Here is a 22,731-nt window from a genome sequence, read left to right as displayed (position 1 = left end):
GAAATGATATCAGAAAGATGTTTCGATTCACGATTTCACACAACGATGCAGGTAGTCTATGGACAACTACTAACTAACTATATGGGTTTTCAGTGTTGGAGCAGGCATCATTCAACGTTTTTTTTTCCTCGTTTACCCCAAACCACCTCTCTCTCTCACTCTCTCTCTCTCTCTCTCTCTCTCTTTCACTCTCTCTCTTCCTCTAGGTCTGTATTTGCCGAGCCAAACTTCTTTTAATCCCTAGACTGAGGCGAGGAACGTTCTGCTCTTCGTCTCTGTAACACAAGTGTACGTACCCATCTAAATGCAAATGTCCAAAACCTGCATTGCAATAAGGCTGTGGGCGCAAAATGTTTTCCTCTCTCTCTCTTTCTCTCTCTCTCTCTCTCGCACTAACACTCGAACATGCGCGCACTCTATTTTCTTGTTTTAGAATAAATAAGGCACTTAAGAGCAAGGAGCAAATGAGTAGCGCTTTGAATCGGGGTCGGCACGAGCGCTAAAATTGAACTGTTCAATATGTCTCTCTTACTCGTACTCTTTTTTCTGCCCTGCCAAGCTCGCCACTCTCTCTCTCTCTCTCTCTCTCTCTTTCTCTCTCTCTCTCGCAGTAGACTCGAAAGCGGCTCTCCATCGTGCGTGTGCGGTGTGTCTGCGTGGGCCCGGGGAGGAGGTGAAGGAAAGCTGTGAGCGACACTTTTAATTTTCCACATGCTGCATCAGTGTCGCGGCGGCGTTAGCGCGGGGTTAGCGCCGTCCCAGACAGGAGCTGCCGAGCTGTCCGACACACTCAGCACCTTTTCACTGGGGAGCGTCGCGCTCACTTTGTCAAGATAAAAAAGAAAAGAAAAAAAAAAACGGCGGCCCGGGGCCTCGCCGAGTCGCAGCGGGAACACGGTGTGTCTCCGAGACGCACATATGCAGTTACTCGCACTGTCAGGGACTAGGTGTTCTAGAGTTGGGGGTAGACCTATATACAGTATGGGTTTGCCAATGTAGAGTACATCTTGCTTACAGTATATTGCTGTTATTAAAAATGGGACCTGGTCCAGTCAGTGTCTTCCACCTCTGATATGATGCAGTTTGACTGATTCTATATTTATTGTAAAATTTATCATTACTACACTGGTTGTCTTTGGTCCCCAGAAAATTGATGAACACAGCACCTGCTTCTGTATACAAAACAGTATTGAAAACGGGTAGGGTGACACATTTCTATGAAAATTGTATATTAATTATTATTAAGTGAAGCCAAAAAAGTGAATTTCAGCCACTATGTGCAAGCCAGTGTTCTTTCTAGTGTTAAAACATCATACACTAGACCGGTGGTTCTCAACATGGGGTCCGGGGACCACCCGGGGTCCTTGAGGGCATCCCAGGGGGTCCCAGCAAATTGATGAATCGTTACACTTCATTATTTAATTTGCGAGAACAATTATAGAATGTAGAGGAAGTACTATTTTGATCATAGTTTCACTGTTATCTCTCTACCTACAATACAGATAGTCATGGAATTCTGGACAAAATCATATCTAACAATAAAAATATTCTCAGATTTGGGTCCGAGAGACAAAATCTCATCAAATGGGGGTCTGTGGCCCTAATGTGGACTACATTAGGGGTCCTTGATATGAAAAAGGTTGAGAACCTCTGGTCTATGGGAAGCCCTTAACCTGAAGTTAACGTAATGACACACTTTGATCAGATTATGCTTATTATCCTGGGTTTCAGTGGAATTGTTTGGTATCCCATGAGGGTCTAAATGCTGTTTCAGAGGCTTTTCCACCCTCATGAACAAAATTTCGGGGGAAACACTGAATACTTGTATTTTTCTGACATAAAAATGGTCAAAAAGATACTGAATATCGGCTCAAAATATCAGCTATCAGCAGCTTTGATCCAAAAATATCAGTATCAGCCTTCAAAAACCCATACTGGGCAGTCCCTAGTGTGTACTTGTGCACATGTGTGGACGTGTGCTTGTGTGTTAATAAGTGCATGGACACTGCAAAAAACGTCCATCTTAACAAGCCATTTAGTCGCATATTCAGCCTTCAGATCTTATATTTATTAAACCAAGAGAAACATTCTGTCAGTGAGGAGAGATAACTCCACTTGTTCCCAATGCAGTTTCATTGTTTTAGGAATTTTCTAGAAATGAGTGTCAGTATGTTGAAACCAGTCAGAATAAGGCAGATCACTGCACTACTATCAAGAAAACCACACTTGATTCTACAAAATTCTTGAAACAAATTGATTTGCATTGGAAACAAGTGAAATGATCTAACCTCACTGGCAGATTTTTTCACTTATTTTAAGAAAAAACTGTGATTTTAGGACTCGTGATGACTTGTGTCAGTGTGTATGTTAGTGTGTGTCTATGTGGTGCAATTTATGTCAGGACAAGCTCTCGGGAGGCAACACGAAGCAGGAAATGAAGTGAAAATGGTCAAAGGAACGGCCTTCAATCCAAAAAACATCAGTATCGGCCTTCAAAAACAGTCAAAAATATAGCCGCATGCGGCAATGACGGGGTCCAAGCATCTGGTGACCTCTAGGGTACATGCGTGTTATAGACACCAAATTTTGCACATGGCCTCAGAGTTGATACCTGCACAAGTGCACCAACTTTGGTTGAGATAGCACAAGGCGTTCATGAGTTATGGCTAATTTTGTCACATATGTGCCATGCCCTATAATTGATTGGCCTGTAGCGGCCAAACGATATGGAGTACAGGAAATGTTTTCATAATTTTCAATCAGGAGAGGCCAGAGATAATGCATACCAAATTTGGAGATGATTGCCTCAACGGTCTAGGAGGAGTTCACAAAAATAGGTTTTTGAGAAAATTCAAAATGGCGGAAAATCAAATATGGCGGGAATGGGCGGAGCCTATCAAAATGATGCGGCTTTACACAAGGAATACAGGAACAAAAGAATTGTGTTAATATGATGTATAGTTACTGAGTTATGGGCATTTAAAATCTGAAACGTTGCTGTAGCGCCCCCTATGGGTGAAATGACAGCAAATTCGGGCTGGTATCTCAGAGTAGACATCTGCACATGTGTACCAAATTTGGTGCAGGTAGCACAATGCACTCATGAGTTATGGCAATTTTTGTAAAATAGACCCCGCCCACAACCGTTGACTGAACTTTGGAAGCGAATTAAATGAGAACGGTTTGGAATATCAAAACGATTTCCATAACTTTTGATCATGGGGATCCAGAGGTGATCCACACCAAATTTGGAGATGATTGCCTCAACGGTCTAGGAGGAGTTGGCAAAAATAGGTTTTTGATAAAATTCAAAATGGCGGAAAATCTAGTCAGACGGAAATGGGCGTGGCCTATCTGGATAGATGCATGGGGATTCAGGGAATCCAGGAGAAGTGGAATTTTGATTCTGTGACTCACGGTTCAGGAGTTATGGACCAAAACGTGCAGGGGGCTGTTATAGCGCCACCATCAGGTGGATTGGTGTCATTTTTGTTGCCTGAGTAGTGGGTGACATTTCCAACCTATGTGGAAAGTTTGGGTGCTGTGGGGCTTATGGTGTCTGAGGTGCAGACACTTTTAGGGCACGAGAAGAAAAATAATAATAAATATAGCCGCATGCGGCAATGACGGGGTCCAAGCATCTGGTGACCTCTAGGGTAAATGCGTGTTATAGACACCAAATTTTGCACATGGCCCCAGAGTTGATACCTGCACAAGTGCACCAACTTTGGTTGAGATAGCACAAGGCGTTCATGAGTTATGGGTCATTTTGTCACATATGTGCCACGCCCTACAATTGATTGGCCTGTAGCGGCCAAACGATATGGAGTACAGGAAATCTTTTCATGACTTTTAATCAGGGGAGGCCAGAGATCATGCATACCAAATCTGGAGATGATTGCCTCAACGGTCTAGGAGGAGTTCGCAAAAATAGGTTTTTGACAAAATTCAAAATGGCGGAAAATCAAATATGGCGGGAATGGGCGGAGCCTATCAAAATGATGCGGCTTTACCCAAGGAATACAGGAACAAAAGAATTGTGTTTCTATGATGTATAGTTACTGAGTTATGGGCATTTCAAATCTGAAACGTTGCTGTAGCGCCCCCTATGGGTGACATGACAGGACATTCGGGCTGGTATCTCAGAGTAGACATGTGCACATGTCTACCAAATTTGGTGCAGGTAGCATAATGCACTCATGAGTTACGGCAGTTTCTGTGAAATAGACCCCGCCCACAACGTTTGATTAAACTTTGGAAGCTAATTAAATCAGAACGGTAAGGTATATCAAAACGATTTCCATAACTTTTGATCATGGGGATCCAGAGGTGATGCACACCAAATTTGGAGATGATTGCCTCAACGGTCTAGGAGGAGTTCGCAAAAGTAGGTTTTTGAGAAAATTCAAAATGGCGGAAAATCTAGTCAGACGGAAATGGGCGTGGCCTATCTGGATAGATGCATGGGGATCCAGGGAATCCAGGAGAAGTGGAATTTTGATTCTGTGACTCACGGTTCAGGAGTTATGGACCAAAACGTGCAGGGGGCTGTTATAGCGCCACCATCAGGTGGATTGGTGTCATTTTTGTTGCCTGAGTAGTGGGTGACATTTCCAACCTATGTGGAAAGTTTGGGTGCTGTGGGGCTTATGGTTTCTGAGGTGCATATACTTTTAGGGCACGAGAAGAAAAAGAAAAATAATAATAAATATAGCCGCAAGCGGCAATGACGGGGTCCAAGAATCTGGTGACCTCTAGGGTACATGCGTGTTGTTGGCACCAAATTTTGCACACGGCCTCAGAGTTGATACCTGCACAAGTGCACCAACTTTGGTTAAGATAGTACAACGCGTTCATGAGTTATGGCTCATTTTGTCACATATGTGCCACGCCCTACAATTGATTGGCCTATAGCGGCCAGATGATATGGAGTACATGAAATCTTTTCATAACTTTTAATCAGGGGAGGCCAGAGATCATGCATACCAAATTTGGAGATGATTGCCTCAACGGTCTAGGAGGAGTTCGCAAAAATAGGTTTTTGAGAAAATTCAAAATGGCGGAAAATCTAGTCAGACGGAAATGGGCGTGGCCTATCTGGATAGATGCATGGGGATCCAGGGAATCCAGGAGAAGTGGAATTTTGATTCTGTGACTCACGGTTCAGAAGTTATGGACCAAAACGTGAAGTGGGCTGTTATAGCGCCACCTTCAGGTCGATTGGTGTCATTTTTTGTGCCTGAGTAGTGGGTGACATTTCCAACCTATGTGGAAAGTTTGGGTGCTGTGGGGCTTATGGTTTCTGAGGTCCAGATACTTTTAGGGCACGAGAAGAATAAGAAAAATAATAATCGGAACAATTACAATAGGGTTCCTCGCACTACGTGCTTGGACCCCTAATAATAATAAATATAGCCGCATGCGGCAATGACGGGGTCCAAGCATCTGGTGACCTCTAGGGTACATGCGTGTTATAGACACCAAATTTTGCACATGGCCTCAGAGTTGATACCTGCACAAGTGCACCAACTTTGGTTGAGATAGCACAAGGCGTTCATGAGTTATGGCTCATTTTGTCACATATGTGCCACGCCCTACAATTGATTGGCCTGTAGCGGCCAAATGATATGGAGTACAGGAAATCTTTTCATGACTTTTAATCAGGGGAGGCCAGAGATCATGCATACCAAATCTGGAGATGATTGCCTCAACGGTCTAGGAGGAGTTCGCAAAAATAGGTTTTTGAGAAAATTCAAAATGGCGGAAAATCAAATATGGCGGGAATGGGCGGAGCCTATCAAAATGATGCGGCTTTACCCAAGGGATACAGGAACAAAAGAATTGTGTTTCTATGATGTATAGTTACTGAGTTATGGGCATTTCAAATCTGAAACGTTGCTGTAGCGCCCCCTATGGGTGACATGACAGGACATTCGGGCTGGTATCTCAGAGTAGACATGTGCACATGTCTACCAAATTTGGTGCAGGTAGCATAATGCACTCATGAGTTACAGCAGTTTCTGTGAAATAGACCCCGCCCACAACGTTTGATTAAACTTTGGAAGCTAATTAAATCAGAACGGTAAGGTATATCAAAACGATTTCCATAACTTTTGATCATGGGGATCCAGAGGTGATGCACACCAAATTTGGAGATGATTGCCTCAACGGTGTAGGAGGAGTTCGCAAAAGTAGGTTTTTGAGAAAATTCAAAATGGCGGAAAATCTAGTCAGACGGAAATGGGCGTGGCCTATCTGGATAGATGCATGGGGATCCAGGGAATCCAGGAGAAGTGGAATTTTGATTCTGTGACTCACGGTTCAGGAGTTATGGACCAAAACGTGCAGGGGGCTGTTATAGCGCCACCATCAGGTGGATTGGTGTCATTTTTGTTGCCTGAGTAGTGGGTGACATTTCCAACCTATGTGGAAAGTTTGGGTGCTGTGGGGCTTATGGTTTCTGAGGTGCATATACTTTTAGGGCACGAGAAGAAAAATAATAATAATAATAATAATAATAATAATAATAATAATAATAATCGGAACAATTACAATAGGGTTCCTCGCACTTATGTGCTTGGACCCCTAATCAGCCAAACCCTATCCTAGAGCTCCACACATGGAAGGCTCGGGTGGATCGATGGACAGATGAATCAACAATACAGCAGCTCTTTACCTGTCACTTTCGTCCCAGGATATACAGGTCTGGTTGGTGGTGCCCTGATGGAGAGAGAGAGAGAGCCACATGATCAGAACGAAACAGCGCTATTAAAAGGTTTTCGAGTGGTGCCGGGGGGTGAAAGTCAATCGGACGGGCGAAGAAGACTCACTCACGTTGTACATGTGCGAGAACTCGACTTCCACGGGAGCGGAGAGGGAGGCCGGGGTGGGCTTGATGGTCACCGACACAACCTTGGAGTTGAGCACTGTGCTGTTTCTGTAGGGGAAAAAAAAAAAAAAAAAAAGACAAACCGTCAGACTGGTAACAGCTCAATGAATGCGCAAAGCCGAGCGAAGGGGCGACGTGATCGTTTTACCCAATAAGACTCCACTGAAAGCTTGAAATTACAAACTAATTGGCTGGGAAATATTTTGACTGCAAACAGCGACGACCGCCGGAGATATTACCCCTTAAAAGGAATAAAAAAAAAGGCGGCACGTCCCGCAAATAAAAGTCAAAATGATGGATTACTGACATTGCGCTAGATTTATTGAAGGTCACGCAACCATCACAAAACGCTGGAGCATTTCATCACGGCCTCTTTCAAGCAGTGACAGTTTGTGTCCAGTCTGCTCAGCGGTGGACGCATGACAGCAAAACCACATGGCCCGCGATTGCTCGATTGAACATAACATGTGCGGTTCCAGTCGCAGAGCAAAACCAGAACAGATTACTGACTCCTCTTCTGAAAGCCTCCTAGGATGGTCCTGCATCCGAGGCAGTCCACATTCCTTTTCAGTATCTTTGGTAATTTTTTTTGGGGGGGGTATATTATAGGTTAACGTTCTCCCTGTCTGCTTAGTATGCATTACAATTTCTGATTTTCATAGGTACTATCAATCATATGGAATGAGACAATCAGGCAAAAAATGAATTGCAGCTGGAAGTACTGACACCAGAGCTTCCAGTCGGCCGAACGCGCTCGAGAGCCCATCCTCCTGTTCCTGCTTCCTTTACATCCGCATTGTATCCCCCGTACGCACAATCTCCCTCTCGCAAAAATTCAAAAAACACAATCCGTCAACTTAAACCTTTGTGTCACCGCGTCTCTTGCCTTTCCGACTCGTCCCGCTTTCCTTTCGAAAAAGGAGAAATCGAATGCGGGGTAAAAAGGAGAGGAGAGGAGGCTTGAAAACAGAGGGGAATGAAGCGATGTATGGAGAACGCCCGTAAATCCACTCCCGCGGAATTACGCCGGAAGGCTGGGAGCGAACACGTGGGAGGACCGGAGTGGGAGTCTGCTTCACTTTTCCATATGTTACCAGTTCATTATGCACCGTAACCGCATTACCATAATGGAGAGCTCCTTACCACTGGAACCAAAGCCATAGACAACAAATGCCGTTCCCCGCAGAAGCCCACAAGCATTCCTGGATGCGTACACACATTTACACAGAACCTCACATGCGGCCCAAATCGACACTGCTGCATGTAAAATGTATGTTAATTATTGTGAGAGCGGTGAGAAATCCCTTTACTCATGGAGATAAAAGACATACAAGGAGCCAGCCACCACAAGTGTGCTGTTGTTTTTGTACCGAATCCTTGTTTCAGTGTTGCTATGCATGTTTCAGGTGACATGGGTTCCCAAGACACTTCCAGGATCTAAGAATGTTCTGTTCAGTTTTTTTAATATTTTTCAGTCTGGTTTCCACTCCAGTTGGCCTGAAAAGCATCTAATGCAATGAATGTGTGAAAGAAGTTAAACTACGTTCTGCTATATTTCTGGTAACTATTCCAAGCAGGGTTGGGGTCAATTCATGAATGAACTCATCAATTCCAGTTGAACTGGGCAATTGGAATTGGAATAAAAAAAAAAAAACCTACAGCAAACAGAATTGGAATTGAATTGGAATTTCAGAAAGTTGAAATTAATTCAGTGAAATTCTATGAAATTTAATGTTTTTGTTTTTTTCTGAGAGACGTAGTGTTGTATATTAGCCCTACTGAATATCATAAAATGTTAAAGGAACCTTTCAGGTGCTATTTGATGCATAACATGTAGTCGTAATGCATCTGTTATGATTGAATGTATTCAATTTGTCTTTTATTTGATTCATAATGTTCTCTCTTAGAAGTGGAATTTCATGGAATTTAATGGGATTCAGTTCTGTTTCCTGTCATTCCAATTCAACTCCAATTCTGTTTCCTTAGAGCTGGGTGCAATTCCAATTCCAACTCTTTGGATTTGAATTTACCATGCATTCTCAATTCAATTAATGAACGGGCCCAACCCTGGCACCTCGTACCCTGTCACCCCAACTACATTCTGCTATATTCCTATAAAGTATTCCTAGTACCCTACCTAGTACCCCTAGTGCCCTGAAAAAAGTTGTAAACTACATTATGCTATATTCCTGTAAAGTATTCCTAGTACCCTACCTAGTACCCCTAGTGCCCTGAAACAAGTTGTAAACTACATTATGCTATATTCCTGTAAAGTATTCCTAGTACCCTACCTAGTACCCTAGTACCCCGAAAACAAGTTGTAAACTACATTCTGCTATATTCCTGTAAAGTATTCCTAGTACCCTACCTAGTACCCTAGCACCCTGAAACAAGTTGTAAACTACATTCGGCTATATTCCTGTAAAGTATTCCTAGTACCCTACCTAGTACCCCTAGTACCCTGAAACAAGGTGTAAAGTACATTCTGCTACAGGTATATTCCTGTAAAGTGACCATATCCCTGATATCCCCCTGACTTCCCCAGAAGATTTATCAAATTCCCTTCCCTGTCTGGAATACGCCTCTGGAAAATTCCCTGATATTCCAGGAACTCTATGACCAGTGGGAATCCTGGTCAACAATCCAGCTGCATGAGAGCCATCCGTCTTACCTCTGGAGAGTCAGGATGCTTCCGAGGTTTCTGTACAGAACGATGCCAGTCACGAATGTGGAGGTGTCATCCGAATCTGCCAGGAGACACGAAACAGAGGTACACACCCAAACACACACACACACACACACACACACACACACACAAGAAGGAGACCAAAGTCAAATAAAACAGGAGTTCTATGAAGGAAAAATACAGGTCAGCCATGCTCCCTCCTCCCTCCTTTACACTGGAGCTGGCCTACATGACTAGTCAGCTATAAACGCTGTCTCATGCACTGCATTACCATCACACACACACACACACACACACTTTCTCACATACACACACATACATGCACACTCACAGCTAAACCCTCGTGCGTTCACACTTGTGCAGACACACATTAAAAGTTAAAAGCAAAACAAACGCTCGCTTTAAACGCATTATGTACACATGGAGATACACAGAAAAACATAGTACTGTCCGCTTTTTGATCTCATACATCACTAATAAAGTGGCAGCATAGTCTGACACAGTCTGCGTACGCTTAACAAAAATGGTTCTATATAGTACCAGAAAAAAGTTCTTTATGTTTGTATAGCAGAAGCCTTTTTGGTGTGTTAAAGAACGCTTTTAGAACCATGCCCAAACTGTTATCAATATGAATTTACCAGTGGAGAAGTTAAGAATCCGAGCATCTGTATTCAGGAGGAGTGGTTGTCAAACTGTGGTCCGGGGACACCCAAGAGATCTTGAAGGGGTCCCAGGGGTCCCCAGCTTAATGAGTAATACTTTAATTTCACTATAATTTAATTCAGCAGAAATGTACGGTCTAGACAGTTCAACGATTCAGTACTAAACTGACAACTTCAAAAACCAGTCATGTTTTCTGGGATATAATGTAAAATGTACAAAAGTAAAATTTCAATTGCCACTGTGTTTAACAGATTATTCATATGGCTAGGGTGGTATGGGTGGGCGGTAGTGTCATATATGCATGACACTGCCGCCCACCAATATGGACATAAGTCATATTTTTATCCAAACATAGTTATTACATGTTAGTGTGTGCTTGATGATAAATTCTTTCACTGAGGCAGCATAGGCTCTGCCTTCTGTCTAATACATTAAACTGAGTCTAATCATATAGGCAAGGAAATTCATAACACAGCATACGAAATTAATATATATCGCCGTTGTTATGTGGAAACCTTGTAACTCCAATTTTGGTGATTTTGTTTGATGTTTTCACGTCAGTTGAAGGATTACATGGCCCTAAATAACTTTATTTGTATAGCACTTTTCTAAAAACAATGTTTACAAAGTGCTTCACATACAATAAAACCCAACGAGACAGTGATGTAAAAGTACCACAATTAAACAAATCAAATTGTAGATAAATAGAGTTGAACAATAATAATAATAATTAAAAACGAACAAATAAAAAGGTAATACAAGAGATAAACAGATACAGCTAGAAAGACAAACAGAGACACAACTAAAAACAGATGGAACTTTACATAAAAGTGTGTGCCGAACCACATGAAAGCCCAAGTTGTCCCCAAAAGAGACAGCAATAAGAAGCTTAATAAGTAAAAAAAAACACATAATGAAATGGGATGGGCCCGTTACATTAGAAAATACAACTATGGCTAAATGCCACGAGTGTAGATAATGAATGTAAGCCTATAATGTAAGCAGTTGAAACAGTGATCGGCCGATCACCGGTGACCTATTTCGAACGTCTGATTTGCCGATACATCTGACAGCGGCTCTCTATGGGCCGACTCCCCCATCTGCAGCTCAGGGGACGACGGAAAGTCCGGTATTTGACAAAAACTCGACTTTGCCGGACTACGCGGAGACAGTCCCCCCCCCCCCCCCCCCGCCGCGGTGTCAAAAGGCGTCAAAGCCCGACTCCATCTGGCCCCGCCATCTGAAGACATCCAGCTCTCGCGCTCCGCCGCTCTACGTGGCAGCCCGAGAGCGCCCAGCGGCGTGCCAGGCAGCAGGCATAGGGCTGTAGCTCCCAGGCAACAGCTGAGCTCCCATGGGCATCGGGGGGGGGGGGGGGACTGCGTGTGTGTGTGTGTGTGTGTGTAGAGGATGAAGTATAATGTGTCCTGCTCATGCCGTCTTTTGGCTGGCCCATCCAATATGCTCAGCCAGATTGTCTGTGGCGGACGAGAGGTAGCCTGGAGGGATTTGAACCAGTGATACAATAAGGTGTGTGTGTGTGTGTGTGCGACAGTGTGTTTGTAGTGTGATTTATTGCAAATGTGCGCTATAATTGAAGCCGCTCATAGCCAAGTGTTTGTCCGTATTTGATGCATTTGTTTGTTTGTTTGTCTGATATATGTGCATACAGAGGAAAGTTGTTTCTGTTGGCATGTGCGGGGGGGTGTGGATATGGACATGGCGTGTGCTCGTGCATAAGCTTCTGCCTCAGTGGTCCGCGTGGTTTCTTGGAGGGAACGACCAGACACAGCACGGTCAACACAGACAAAATTTCATGAAATGAGCACGAGCTGGGAACCGCAGATTGTGAAAGGATTATGTGACAGTAACATGAATCGGACACGTCGTTTTTTTCTTACGTGTTCGTCACACGGAAAGGTTAGCTAACGGTGACGTTTAGGCAAGTAGGACAAGTTCTGTTCAGGTTGGGTTAAGGTTTTGGTCATGGTGAAATAAGAAAAACATTATTTGAAAATGAAAATTTGTTATAGATAAGAATGGCGTGACGTTTCAAATGGGCCACGCCCGCAAAGTGTCGTACAAGTGATTTGACCCGCTCTTTTTCTATGGGCAAAATAAAAAATCAACATTTTCTGCGGTTGCTTTTTCTGTGTTCTGATCATTTATGTGAAATGTATATGGTGTAAATAATTTGGTGTTACCTTTTCACGGTTATCAAAGAACTGCATCATCATTAAAATTTTCTTTTTTTCTGGAAGTCACAAAAACAAGCTAGCAAACTTCTGTGCAAACTTCCGTTCAAGAGAGGAGTCATGTTAGCATTTTGAGTCATTCTAGCATGTCCACCATATACATTGGGAGCGTATCTATGTTCCCAGGGTCCTATGTTCCCAGGGTCCTATGTTCTCAGGGTCCTATGTTTAACCCTAACCCTAACCCTAACCCTAACTAACCATATTAAGTGAATACAGAGCTGGGGAACATCTTTTTCAGGTTCTCATTATGTGCTATATAGAGCTGGGGAACATAGGACCCTGGGAGAGCACATATGTAGAACTGGGGAACATAGGACCCTGGGAGAGCACATATGTAGAACTGGGGAACATAGGACCCTGGGAGAGCACATATGTAGAACTGGGGAACATAGGACCCTGGGAACATAGGAATGACTCCTATACATTTCACATCAATTATTAGAACACAGACAAAGCAACCACAGAAAATGTCGATTTAGTGTTTTGCTCATAGAAATTGAATAGGATTTCGCACTTGTAGCACACTTTGTAGGTGTGGCCTTTTTTCCACGTCATCGGCATTCAAACTACTGCCTGTTTCTAGTCGTGTCTCCACGTAATCCTGGGAAACGTTTTTTTTTTTTTTTGCATTTGAAGACACTGTACTCGTTTCATGAAATTTCACGAGAACAGGCCGGACCGTATCAATCAGTGCAAAAGAAGGCATCGGAGAGCCATTTCAGCTGGTGTAAGCAGGTCCAGGCGGTACGCATCAGGTACAGTGGCTCGACTGGCTGCTGATGTGGCGCCGGAGCCATGGAGACACATCTCCCAGCTGGGGAGGAAATTGCCTCTAATTGCTCCTGATTGGCTCCTGTTGACTCCTGATTAGGAGTGACGGCCTCATTAGCATGCCGGCGGTGACAGGGCCGGCGGTAACGGTCGGAAAACATCCCCGGCTGACAAACAATCCCATCGGTGCTGAAAACAGAGTGAACCCAGCGCCTCTCATGTCCGAGAGTCTCGCTTTTTAAATACTGGGACAACTGCTAATGAATTCTGTCAATTGTATATATCTACACTGCCTGTTAAAGGTTTGGACACAGCACATTTTTCTTTATTTTTACCATTTTCCACATTTTGGAATAACAGTAAAGTCATCAAAACTATGAAATAACACAAAGGGAATTATGCAGTGACCAAAAAAAGTGTTAAACAAATCAAAACCATCTTATATTTTAGATTCTTTAAAGTAGCCGCCCTTTGCCTTGATGGAAAGGCAAAGGCTTTGGAAAGAAATTCATACACAGGATCAACATAGGATCAATCAAAGTAACTCATTTCAAGCATTTAAGCAGAAGCCTTTAGATCAAAATGGCTTTAAGAGAATGAAAAACATAGTACATTCAATCAGGTGGGTCCAAACTTTTGACAGGCAGTGTATATCTGTCTATATCAATAAATTGAATATAGTTTTTACAGTACACATACGCAAGCCTAGACACTTTCTGTACGTGTGTCTGGCATTTGCACATCCTGTATATAAGCTGTAAATTCACAGATTTGTTTTTCTTCATATTCTTACCTTTCATTTATATACAATATCATTCAATTTCACTTTGTTTGCATATTTAGATACTGTACATATTTTCTGTTTCTTTGTTTCAGTATGTTTTACTGTTATTTTGCACAACCTGTATATGCTGTTATCCATATATTTCAAACTTTTCATTCTTATAGTCCTACTTAATATGCTCTAGTGTAGTGCCAGCTGCATAATGTTGAATACAACTCATTTATTCTGTTCTTATTTATATTCCATTGTTCCTTTGCTGTGTCAGAGTGCTGTTTGCTGCTGTAATGGATCACTTAAAGGTACTTGTAGCTTTTTGTGTTGTTCAAAATCAAGACTACATTTCCCACAAAAACCCTGTTGCAAATGAAGTGTATAGGCTGTCGATTCTTGTCGGTGGTCTTATTTGTTTACAGTGTTTCTACTAATGTCTCAAAATTATGCGTATTTGTTATTTGAAAGATATCCAATAACTCAATCAGGATGCGGATTTCCCTTTGTTTGGTTCTTGAATCAAGCCTATTTGAAATGGACGCACCAGAGAAGCCGCATTTGATGTACATTTTTCTTGTGGGCTTTCTCAGTCATTTGATGTTAAAATTGAGTAACATTATTCTATATAGAATATATGATATATATACAGTGCTGTGTCTTAGGAAACCTAGATTTTTTATATACATTTTCTCTTAGATGTTTATTTATTTGTTTTCTGCATTAGTGTGTCAGTAGACTGCGCTTTATAGTAATTTTTTTAGAAACTTTAGAGAAAAAATTTACAAACTTTTTATTTCATTATATTTGAAAGAATGTGCCTAAGAGTTTTGCACATTACTGTATATGTATATATATTTATATGTAATATATATATTATATTATACATTATACATATATGTTGCACATACATAGTTTATTCTTGCATTGGTATTTATTCTCTACTAATTATGTACCTGATTGGTGCTTTGTTTTGTCTGAGTAGTGAATATCCCTCTGGGATTAATAAAGTTCTTATCTATTCTCACCTGTGTAGAGAGTGTTTCTAAGGTGTTTTGCAGCTTTTACCTGGCTTACCAGTGGATAGGATGCTCTTGGAGATGGTGACTCTGTCCTCTGAGCTGCGGGCCCAGTCCACCATCCCCCTCCAGCCCTTCATGGGGAAGCTGATATCGGCATTACCCACCACTGGACGCTTATGGATGCTCAAGACTATAGCAGGGAGACAGAGAGACAGTGTCTTACCATCCAGTATTCAAAATGAAATGTCCACTGCAAAAAACATCCATCTTAACCAGTCGTTTAGTCTCTTCGAAACATATTTTTCTTAAAACGAGAGAAAAATTCTGCCAACGAGGTGAGATAGCTTCACTTGTTTCCAATGAAGCTTCACTTGTTTCAGGAATTTTCTAGAAATGAATAAGTCAGAATAAGGCAGATCACTGCACTGCTATCAAGAAAATGACACTTGATTCTACAAAAGTTGGATTTGCATTGAAAGAAAGAAGAAAAAAAAGAAAAATGCAGTGTAGTCATTTTGAAAACCATTTCACCAAATTAAATTGTTGTTTACATTTGAGCAGCCAATGGCATCGCAAGAAAGATTTGCGGCTCATTACATTGTATCATGGTTGTATTGAATCATGAAGTCCATATTGCGTATGGAATTGTATCGTGAGATATGCATATTCCCATAGTCCCATCCCGAATGCTCATTGTATGTCCTTCGACAAATTGATTGATTGATTAATATATTATTGAACCATGTTGTTGCTGAAGTCACACCGTCATGCCTGCTAATAAAATCTGGTTGTACTTGTTTTTGCTTTGGCAATAAGTATACTTCAATAAAGTGAATTGAATCCAGTGTGAGAGAGAGAGAGAGAGAGAGAGGGAGAAGGAACGAGAGAGAAGGAAAACAAGAGAAAGGACGAGCGAGATCGGTTCAGCGGATCAGATAACATCGGTGAAATCCCACATCCTATATGTCTTCATTGCTTTCTTTATCTTCCTGGAGGAAAAAAAAACAACAAAAAAACCTCCAAGCGAACTATATGTTGGAAAACGAAAAAAAAGCGTATGTTTCGAGGTGTGGGAGGGAAGTGGAGGTCGGTAGCCAGGGGACGTACGGTGGTGGCGTGGGCGGCGATTTGGCTCCAGACAGCGAGGTGGCACCGCTATAAACAGGACCTCTCATCTGGCCTCCGTTCCCACGTACTCTCCCTTGACTCAGCTCAAACTCGGCCTTGTTTTTCATGTGTAGGTCAGCGAGAGCGGCAGAGCCTCTGTGATGCTCACAGTACAGTTTTTTTTTTTTTTTTTTTTTTCTATTTGTGAAAAATAGACCGTTTACAGTCTGGAAGGCGGCAGCAGGTGGTTGTGAATGTGTATTTAGACTCCCATGAGACATGTGAAAGACCTTTTGCCCATGGGAGAGTGATCATATTTGGTCTGACTATGTTCTCTTGAGATAGATACTAGGAGATAAAAATGGAACACTGCAGCGAGCAGGGATCCTGTGGTGCCTTGATACCTTGATAGTCGCCATTTAGAAATGTACATTGTAGTCAGTGGTTCTCAATGTGGGAGGGGGGCATCAGGGGTCCTTGAGGAGGTTCCAGGGGGTCCCCAGCAAATTGATGAATTGTTAAACTTCACCATTATTTCATTTACAAGAAGTTAACACAATTAGAGAATGTAGAAGGATGACTGTTTTGATCATAGTTTCACTGTTATCTCTCTACCTACAATACAGAGAGTCATAGAATTCTGGACAAAATCATATCTAACAATACTAATAGTATCAGATTTGGGTCCGAGAGACAAACGCTCATCAAATGGTGGTCCATGGCTCTAATGTGGGCTGAATTTAAATGACACTCTTATCCAGAGCAGTTTACAACAAGTGAACAGGTAGGGGCTAGTGACACTTTTTCAGACTGCAGGTAAATCCGATTTGTTTCTCAAATTCGATCTTTAGGACTGACTGTCCCCACTGTTATTTGCAAGCGATCAGGTCGGATTTGTGTGTTCAGGCACCGTTAAGATATCAGCAACAGTTGCCGTGGTAACAAGGTAGGCGTGTGTACGTACGGTAACTGACGGCACGCTGTTCAAATGCGGAACCAAAACAAAAAGCTGCAAATGCAGAAGGGAGATGTGTCATCTTTGCCTCCACGCCATAGGACGATCTAGTGCAGAATTCCTCCATCCATTCCATCTGTTTTTTTTGCTGTTAGGACTTGATAAAAGCAATCTGACTCCAATCTGGATATGCAAAAAATCCGATATGGGCTGGCAGTCTGAACATAGCCTTTGACAGGACCCTTAGCTCTTCATGGACGCAACATCGGGACCGTACCTGGGACCGTACCTGGTTACGGGACGGTCTGCTTGACCAATAGGCCACCCTCCCCTCCCCAGCCCTTCCGTTGATGTACTGCCTTTGTAGTTGTGAAGATCAATCATCAGCGAAGAGCAATACGATAAGAATGTTTGTTTTGATAAGCAGAGATAGCTGTGTAGATGTCCAGGTGGGGAAATAAAGGCTGACCTAGGTTATCAGTGACCTCATACATGTCCTGAAAATCCTTCATCCTCAGGCCGATGACGTCCACAAAGTCCTCAACCAGACGAAACAGCTCCTTTATGTTCGGCCCCAGCTGGGAGAGAGACAGAGAGAGAGAGAGTGGGAGAGAGAGAGAAAGGGGAGAAAGGGAAGGTACAAGGACAAAGGGATTTTGGGTGAATATTCGGAGCCGCTGTTGAAATACTTGACACGTGCAAGGTCTTTTCTTCGAGGTATTTCTGGCTAACATTCTCACACAGTTTCCTGTTGGTTCAATACCACCATTTCTGACATTCCACACAGTTTTGAAGTTCATTCCCCGTCAACATCACAGCCTTTCTGTTCACTGCTGCGTGTTTCCGCGGGTGTCGTTTGTTCGGCAAAGAAATTTCACGAAACTTCACGAACCGAGCACGACCGCTGAAACACGGATTGCGCGTTGCGGACGAGAATTTGCGCTGTTTCCACGCGTTCGTCACGTTAAAAGGTCATTAGCTAGCCTTTTAACGTGACGAACACGTGATAATGGCGTGAACAACTTTGGTTAAGGGCATTTGGCATTTTAAAAACAAAATTTCAGGAGACCAGCTTGGTGTCTTTGGCGTTGCTCTGGTGCTTTGGATGGTGACACATCCTCCTGAGAAAAGGATGGATGGGTGGATGGATGGATGGATGGATGGATAGATGGATGAATGGACAGCGATGCATATGAACAGATTGAAGAGTGGGCGTCTGCTCTGTTACTCGTTATCTCCAGCTATTTCTGTCCATCAGCAGCACTTCTCTCCTCTCCCTCTCGCTCTGTCAATCACAGACTCCTTCTCCACCTGTATCTTTGTCTAAGCATCTAAACTCATCAACTCCAAGACATCAGGATTATTATTATCCCTGTACACTAAATTCTAAGATGTAATTATAGATGAGGACATTGTGTACATTCCTGTATTAGAAAGAGAAAAGAGAGAGTGGCACTGACCAGTTGTGCTTCCTCCCATCTCTCCCTGTTCTCCTCCATCAGCAGATTACTAACAGACTGGACAAAGTTCTGTAAAACAAAGAGAAAAGGTATCAGATCATTAGCTTTGCGTTCTGAAGTGAGGTCTTTCTGTAGTGTACTATAGTCTACCTTTGTCCAAAATGGGGTTAGACCGATATGGGTTTTTGAAGACAGGTACTGATATTTTTGGGACTGGAGCCGCCAATATTTTAAGCAAATATTCAGTATCTTTAAACTTGACCATTTTCATGCTATAAAATTCCCAAAAATCTCAAGGATTCAGTGTTTCTTCCAGAATTGTGTTCTTGTCAGGGTGGAAAAACCACTGAAACAGCATTTAGAGCATCACACTAAAACTCTCCATTGAAAGCTATACAAATGAAAAGGTCAACCCATATATCGGCGTAACCCTCGTCCAAAGCTCCCCTTCCCAATTCACCCTCATGTCTGCACTGCTAGGACTGTAGTAAGCCCTCCTGAAGATCTCCGTCATGTTCTTCAGCACATCCACTATGGCCAACAGATCGCCACTGTAGCTGGTCCCATCACTGGACGTCACCCTCAGCTTGGTCATCACCTCTGAAACTCCATCTCCCACGAGGCCACGCTGCGCTTTGGACAGGTGTTCTCGAGTCTAGCGGAGAAAGTTCTGTTAGTTCTTACAATCAAACATATGACAAGTCTGTTTTTTGGAAGACCAAAACCTTTTTTTTTCAAAAGTTACCCCTTTTTTTTTACAGCCTTAAGTTATTTATTTAGCTTACTTTATGTACTTGTGTTACTTTTTAGATATTTATACAGGGCCTTGTGAAAGCTTTGGCAACATAAGCCAGCAGCCTTTGATACAAATTTCTCTAGAATAATTTGGTGGTCTCGTACAGTGGTTCTCAACGTGGGGTCCGGAGACCACCAGGGGTCCTTAGGTAGGTTCCATGGGGTCCTCCAGCAAATTGATGAATTGTTAAACTTCACAATTATTTAACTTACAAGAAGTTAACACAATTAAAGAATGTAGAAGAATGACTGTTTTGATCAAAGTTTCACTGTTATCTCTCTACCTACAATGCAGATAGTCATGGAATTCTGGACAAAATCATATCTAACAATAAAAATATTCTCAGATTTGGGTCTGAGATACAAAATCTCATCAAATGGGGGTCTGTGGCCCTAATGTGGACTAAATTAGGAGTCCTTGATATGAAAAAGATTGAGAATCACTGGGCTGCAAATGTAAAAAAAAAACAACTCTCCATGCTCACCAAAGTTTGGATACTGCGGTAATCATTGGAAATGCATTTCATATATGTGGGATTCTCCCAGTAGGCGATGCCCTCCTCATCCAGGGTGCAGCGGCGCAGGATAAGCCCTGTGTGGAGACACCGACAGGGGTTCAATATCACTAAGGTGTGGGGGGATTGTTCCTGGTCTAACCTCTCCGGCAGCATGGGGGTTTAGTGTCTTATGGCTGATCCTGGGGCAGGGCATGGATCAGGGAGGGAGATGGAAGGTGGGTGGTGGGAGCTCACCCATGGCATTGGGAGGACAGCGTACTGCCGCTGTATCCCCAGCTGGAGTCATCTTCCAGACGACATTGGAGAAATTGTCCTCCCCACAAATTTCATGGGGTTCTGCATCAGAGAAGAGTAGAAATAAAGTGCTTCGAATTGTGTCGTAGGATAGCTTTCAAATACATTCTTTATGTAACTCTGTTTTCAGTCCCTGATGTAATCTTGTTGATAAAGCAATCAGTTTTCTCATTTGCTGACCTGGACATCTCTTTTCATTGCAGCGGCGGACCTCCTCTCGGTCCCCGGGACAAGACTGGCCTCCGAAAAAGGGCCCAAAACAAATCCTCTGCCTCTGCTGGCTCCCCCCGCCGCAGGTCTTGGTGCAACCCGCCCACAACGACCAGGGCTGCCACTTGCCATCCACTGACAGAGCGCGTAAGACATGAAAGCGTTAGACAGAACTGCGAAAGACACATTCACACGCACATGATATAGGCCAGTGGTTCTCAACGTGGAGTCCGGGGACCACCAGGGGTCCTTGAGGGAGTTCCAGGGGGTCCCCAGGAAATGTATGAACTGTTAAACTCATTTACAAGAAGCACAATTAGAAAATGTAGAACAAATATAGACTATTTTGATCATAGTTTCACTGTTATCTCTCTACCTACAATACAGATTGTCATGAGATTCTGGACAAAATCATATCTAACAATAAAAATCTTCTCAGTTTTGGGTCCGAGAGACAAAATCACATCAATTTGGGGGTCCATGGCCCTAATGTGGACTAAGTTAGGGGTCCTTGATATGGAAAAGGTTGAGAATCACTGATATAGGCTACACACTCATTCACTGCCTGCTACCCAACGCTGTAGCGACACACAAGGACACTGAGGTCCAGACCTAGGTAAGGTTTTCTCCCTGCCTGTACCCAGTGAGCATTTTTCTGTTGAAAAGACGTTTAAAAAATGACTTTGGTCACCGGTGAAAAGACGTTCAAAACAGGTTCAAAAGTGAAAGTTTTTTCACCGACTATTTGAAGACGTTGATTGAATGTTCACATGTAGACCATATTTCACCGGTGAAATATGGTCTAAATGTGAACGTTCAATGTTCAAAGACAGGAAAAATAAAGGGAGAGAGAGAGATGGGGGGGTGACATGCAACAAAAGTCCACAGCCGGATTCAAAACACAGATGTTGCGGTTATGAGGTATGCGTCTTAACCAGTAGGCGCACTGCATTTTGCATTAAATATTTTAGTATATAACCCTTAGTATATACACCACTTAACTGTGTCAGTTGTAGTCGAAGCTGTACCACCTAAGTACTTGCGCATGGGCGTTACAGCGGTAAGCGCAATTTCTTATATGACATTAATGTATAGAGATGCTCCGATTACGATGTCCTGGAAGCTTCTTGTTGGCAGCACACAGCCTATATAGTTCCATATTTATGACATTTTAAATGAAAAATTAAATGCGTTGAAATTACATCTTCGTGTAGACCACATTTCGCCTGCCAGTGCAATATGACTTTGGATAAATTTGTGTTTTGTGACACGTTGATGTTGTAACCGCATTTTAGCTGGTTGAAAAGAGGGCGAAAAGAGGTCTTAGACGTTCAGACCAAATATCACCCGGTTGGTGCTCACTGGGTACATTTGGAAATTGTCACTTAGCCGTAAGCACTAGCAAAGCCACGTTCACGCAACGCATGCAGCCTTTAGCTTGCAAGCTAGCATAACTAAAACATTCCAAACATTAGCAATTTATTTTCTGTGCTAATATAGTCAAATTGTGTCTTTCTAAAAGATTCCGGTGTTCAAGTTAATTTAAATACTGTTGTGTCTGTTAGTAAGTCATCTTTAACTGAGCTTAAAACCCTCTATATACAGTGTAGCTCTTCAAGAGGTGGCCTCCCTGGCAGATCTCGCATAATAACTGGGCTGTTGTGATGGAGTCATTCCTATGTTGCAGGGTCCTATGTTCCCAAGTTCCTACATTACCAGGGTCCTATGTTCCCCAGCTCTATATAGCACATAATGGGAACCTGAAAAAGATGTTCCCCAGCTCTGTATTCACTTAATATGGTTAGTTAGGGTTAGGGTTAGGGTTAGGGTTTAGGGTTAGGGTTAAACATAGGACCCTGGGAACATAGGACCCTGGGAACATGGCAAATGCAGGATAGTAAGTCATTTTTGCAGTTTCACATGGACATAAATAATGCAAATGCAAGAAATTGATTTTAAATGGTCAACATTTCTCCAGACTCCCCAGCTAAGGATTTTTGAACCTCACTAAAAATGTTGGCCAGGCTACGGCCCCGCCTCTATCGTACCCGGGCAGTCCCCGAGGAAGCAGTCGACAGTCTCCAGCCACTCCCCGCGGCACTCGGAGCCTCCGTACGAGGGGCCGTTACACTCCCGGGTTCGTTGCATGGTCCCATTGGAGCAGGAGGTGGAGCAGGAGCTCCAGCTGGACCACTCATTCCACACTCCGTCCACTGAGGACAGCCGGGGCCGGGGACAACAAGAAAACAAAAGAATAATAAACGCAGGTGGTATGTTAGTCATTCCGTGTATCATGGATACGCCTTGGGTTATATACGTAATTAATTTCAG

The 22,731-nt window shown here is 42.9% G+C and overlaps 1 protein-coding gene across 1 annotated transcript in view; it reads right to left on the bottom strand.

The window, feature by feature from the left end:
- LOC139656176 (adhesion G protein-coupled receptor B1-like) overlaps positions 1-22,731 on the bottom strand; it is a gene marked incomplete at its 3' end in the record, with an annotated part of 82,153 nt that overhangs the window by 33,113 nt on the left and 26,309 nt on the right. Inside the window, exons 6-16 of the mRNA XM_071533680.1 lie at positions 22,449-22,613; positions 20,371-20,535; positions 20,131-20,232; positions 19,864-19,970; positions 19,044-19,238; positions 18,584-18,652; positions 17,593-17,701; positions 15,108-15,251; positions 9,561-9,636; positions 6,835-6,937; positions 6,677-6,720 (exon numbers count right to left, since the gene is read on the bottom strand). Of these exons, the coding sequence (XP_071389781.1) occupies positions 6,677-6,720; positions 6,835-6,937; positions 9,561-9,636; positions 15,108-15,251; positions 17,593-17,701; positions 18,584-18,652; positions 19,044-19,238; positions 19,864-19,970; positions 20,131-20,232; positions 20,371-20,535; positions 22,449-22,613 (1,279 nt within the window). The remainder of the gene's footprint in view (positions 1-6,676; positions 6,721-6,834; positions 6,938-9,560; positions 9,637-15,107; positions 15,252-17,592; positions 17,702-18,583; positions 18,653-19,043; positions 19,239-19,863; positions 19,971-20,130; positions 20,233-20,370; positions 20,536-22,448; positions 22,614-22,731) is intronic.

Source organism: Centroberyx affinis, unplaced genomic scaffold (assembly GCF_046629955.1).
Source record: "Centroberyx affinis isolate AG114_WGS23_722 - 3 ecotype Tasmania unplaced genomic scaffold, CSIRO-AGI_Caff_v1 ptg002401l_1, whole genome shotgun sequence".
In the NCBI taxonomy this organism is placed as follows: Eukaryota; Metazoa; Chordata; class Actinopteri; order Beryciformes; family Berycidae; genus Centroberyx; species Centroberyx affinis.
Note: the sequence above shows the minus strand (reverse complement) of the source record. Positions and strands in the feature narration are given on the sequence as shown.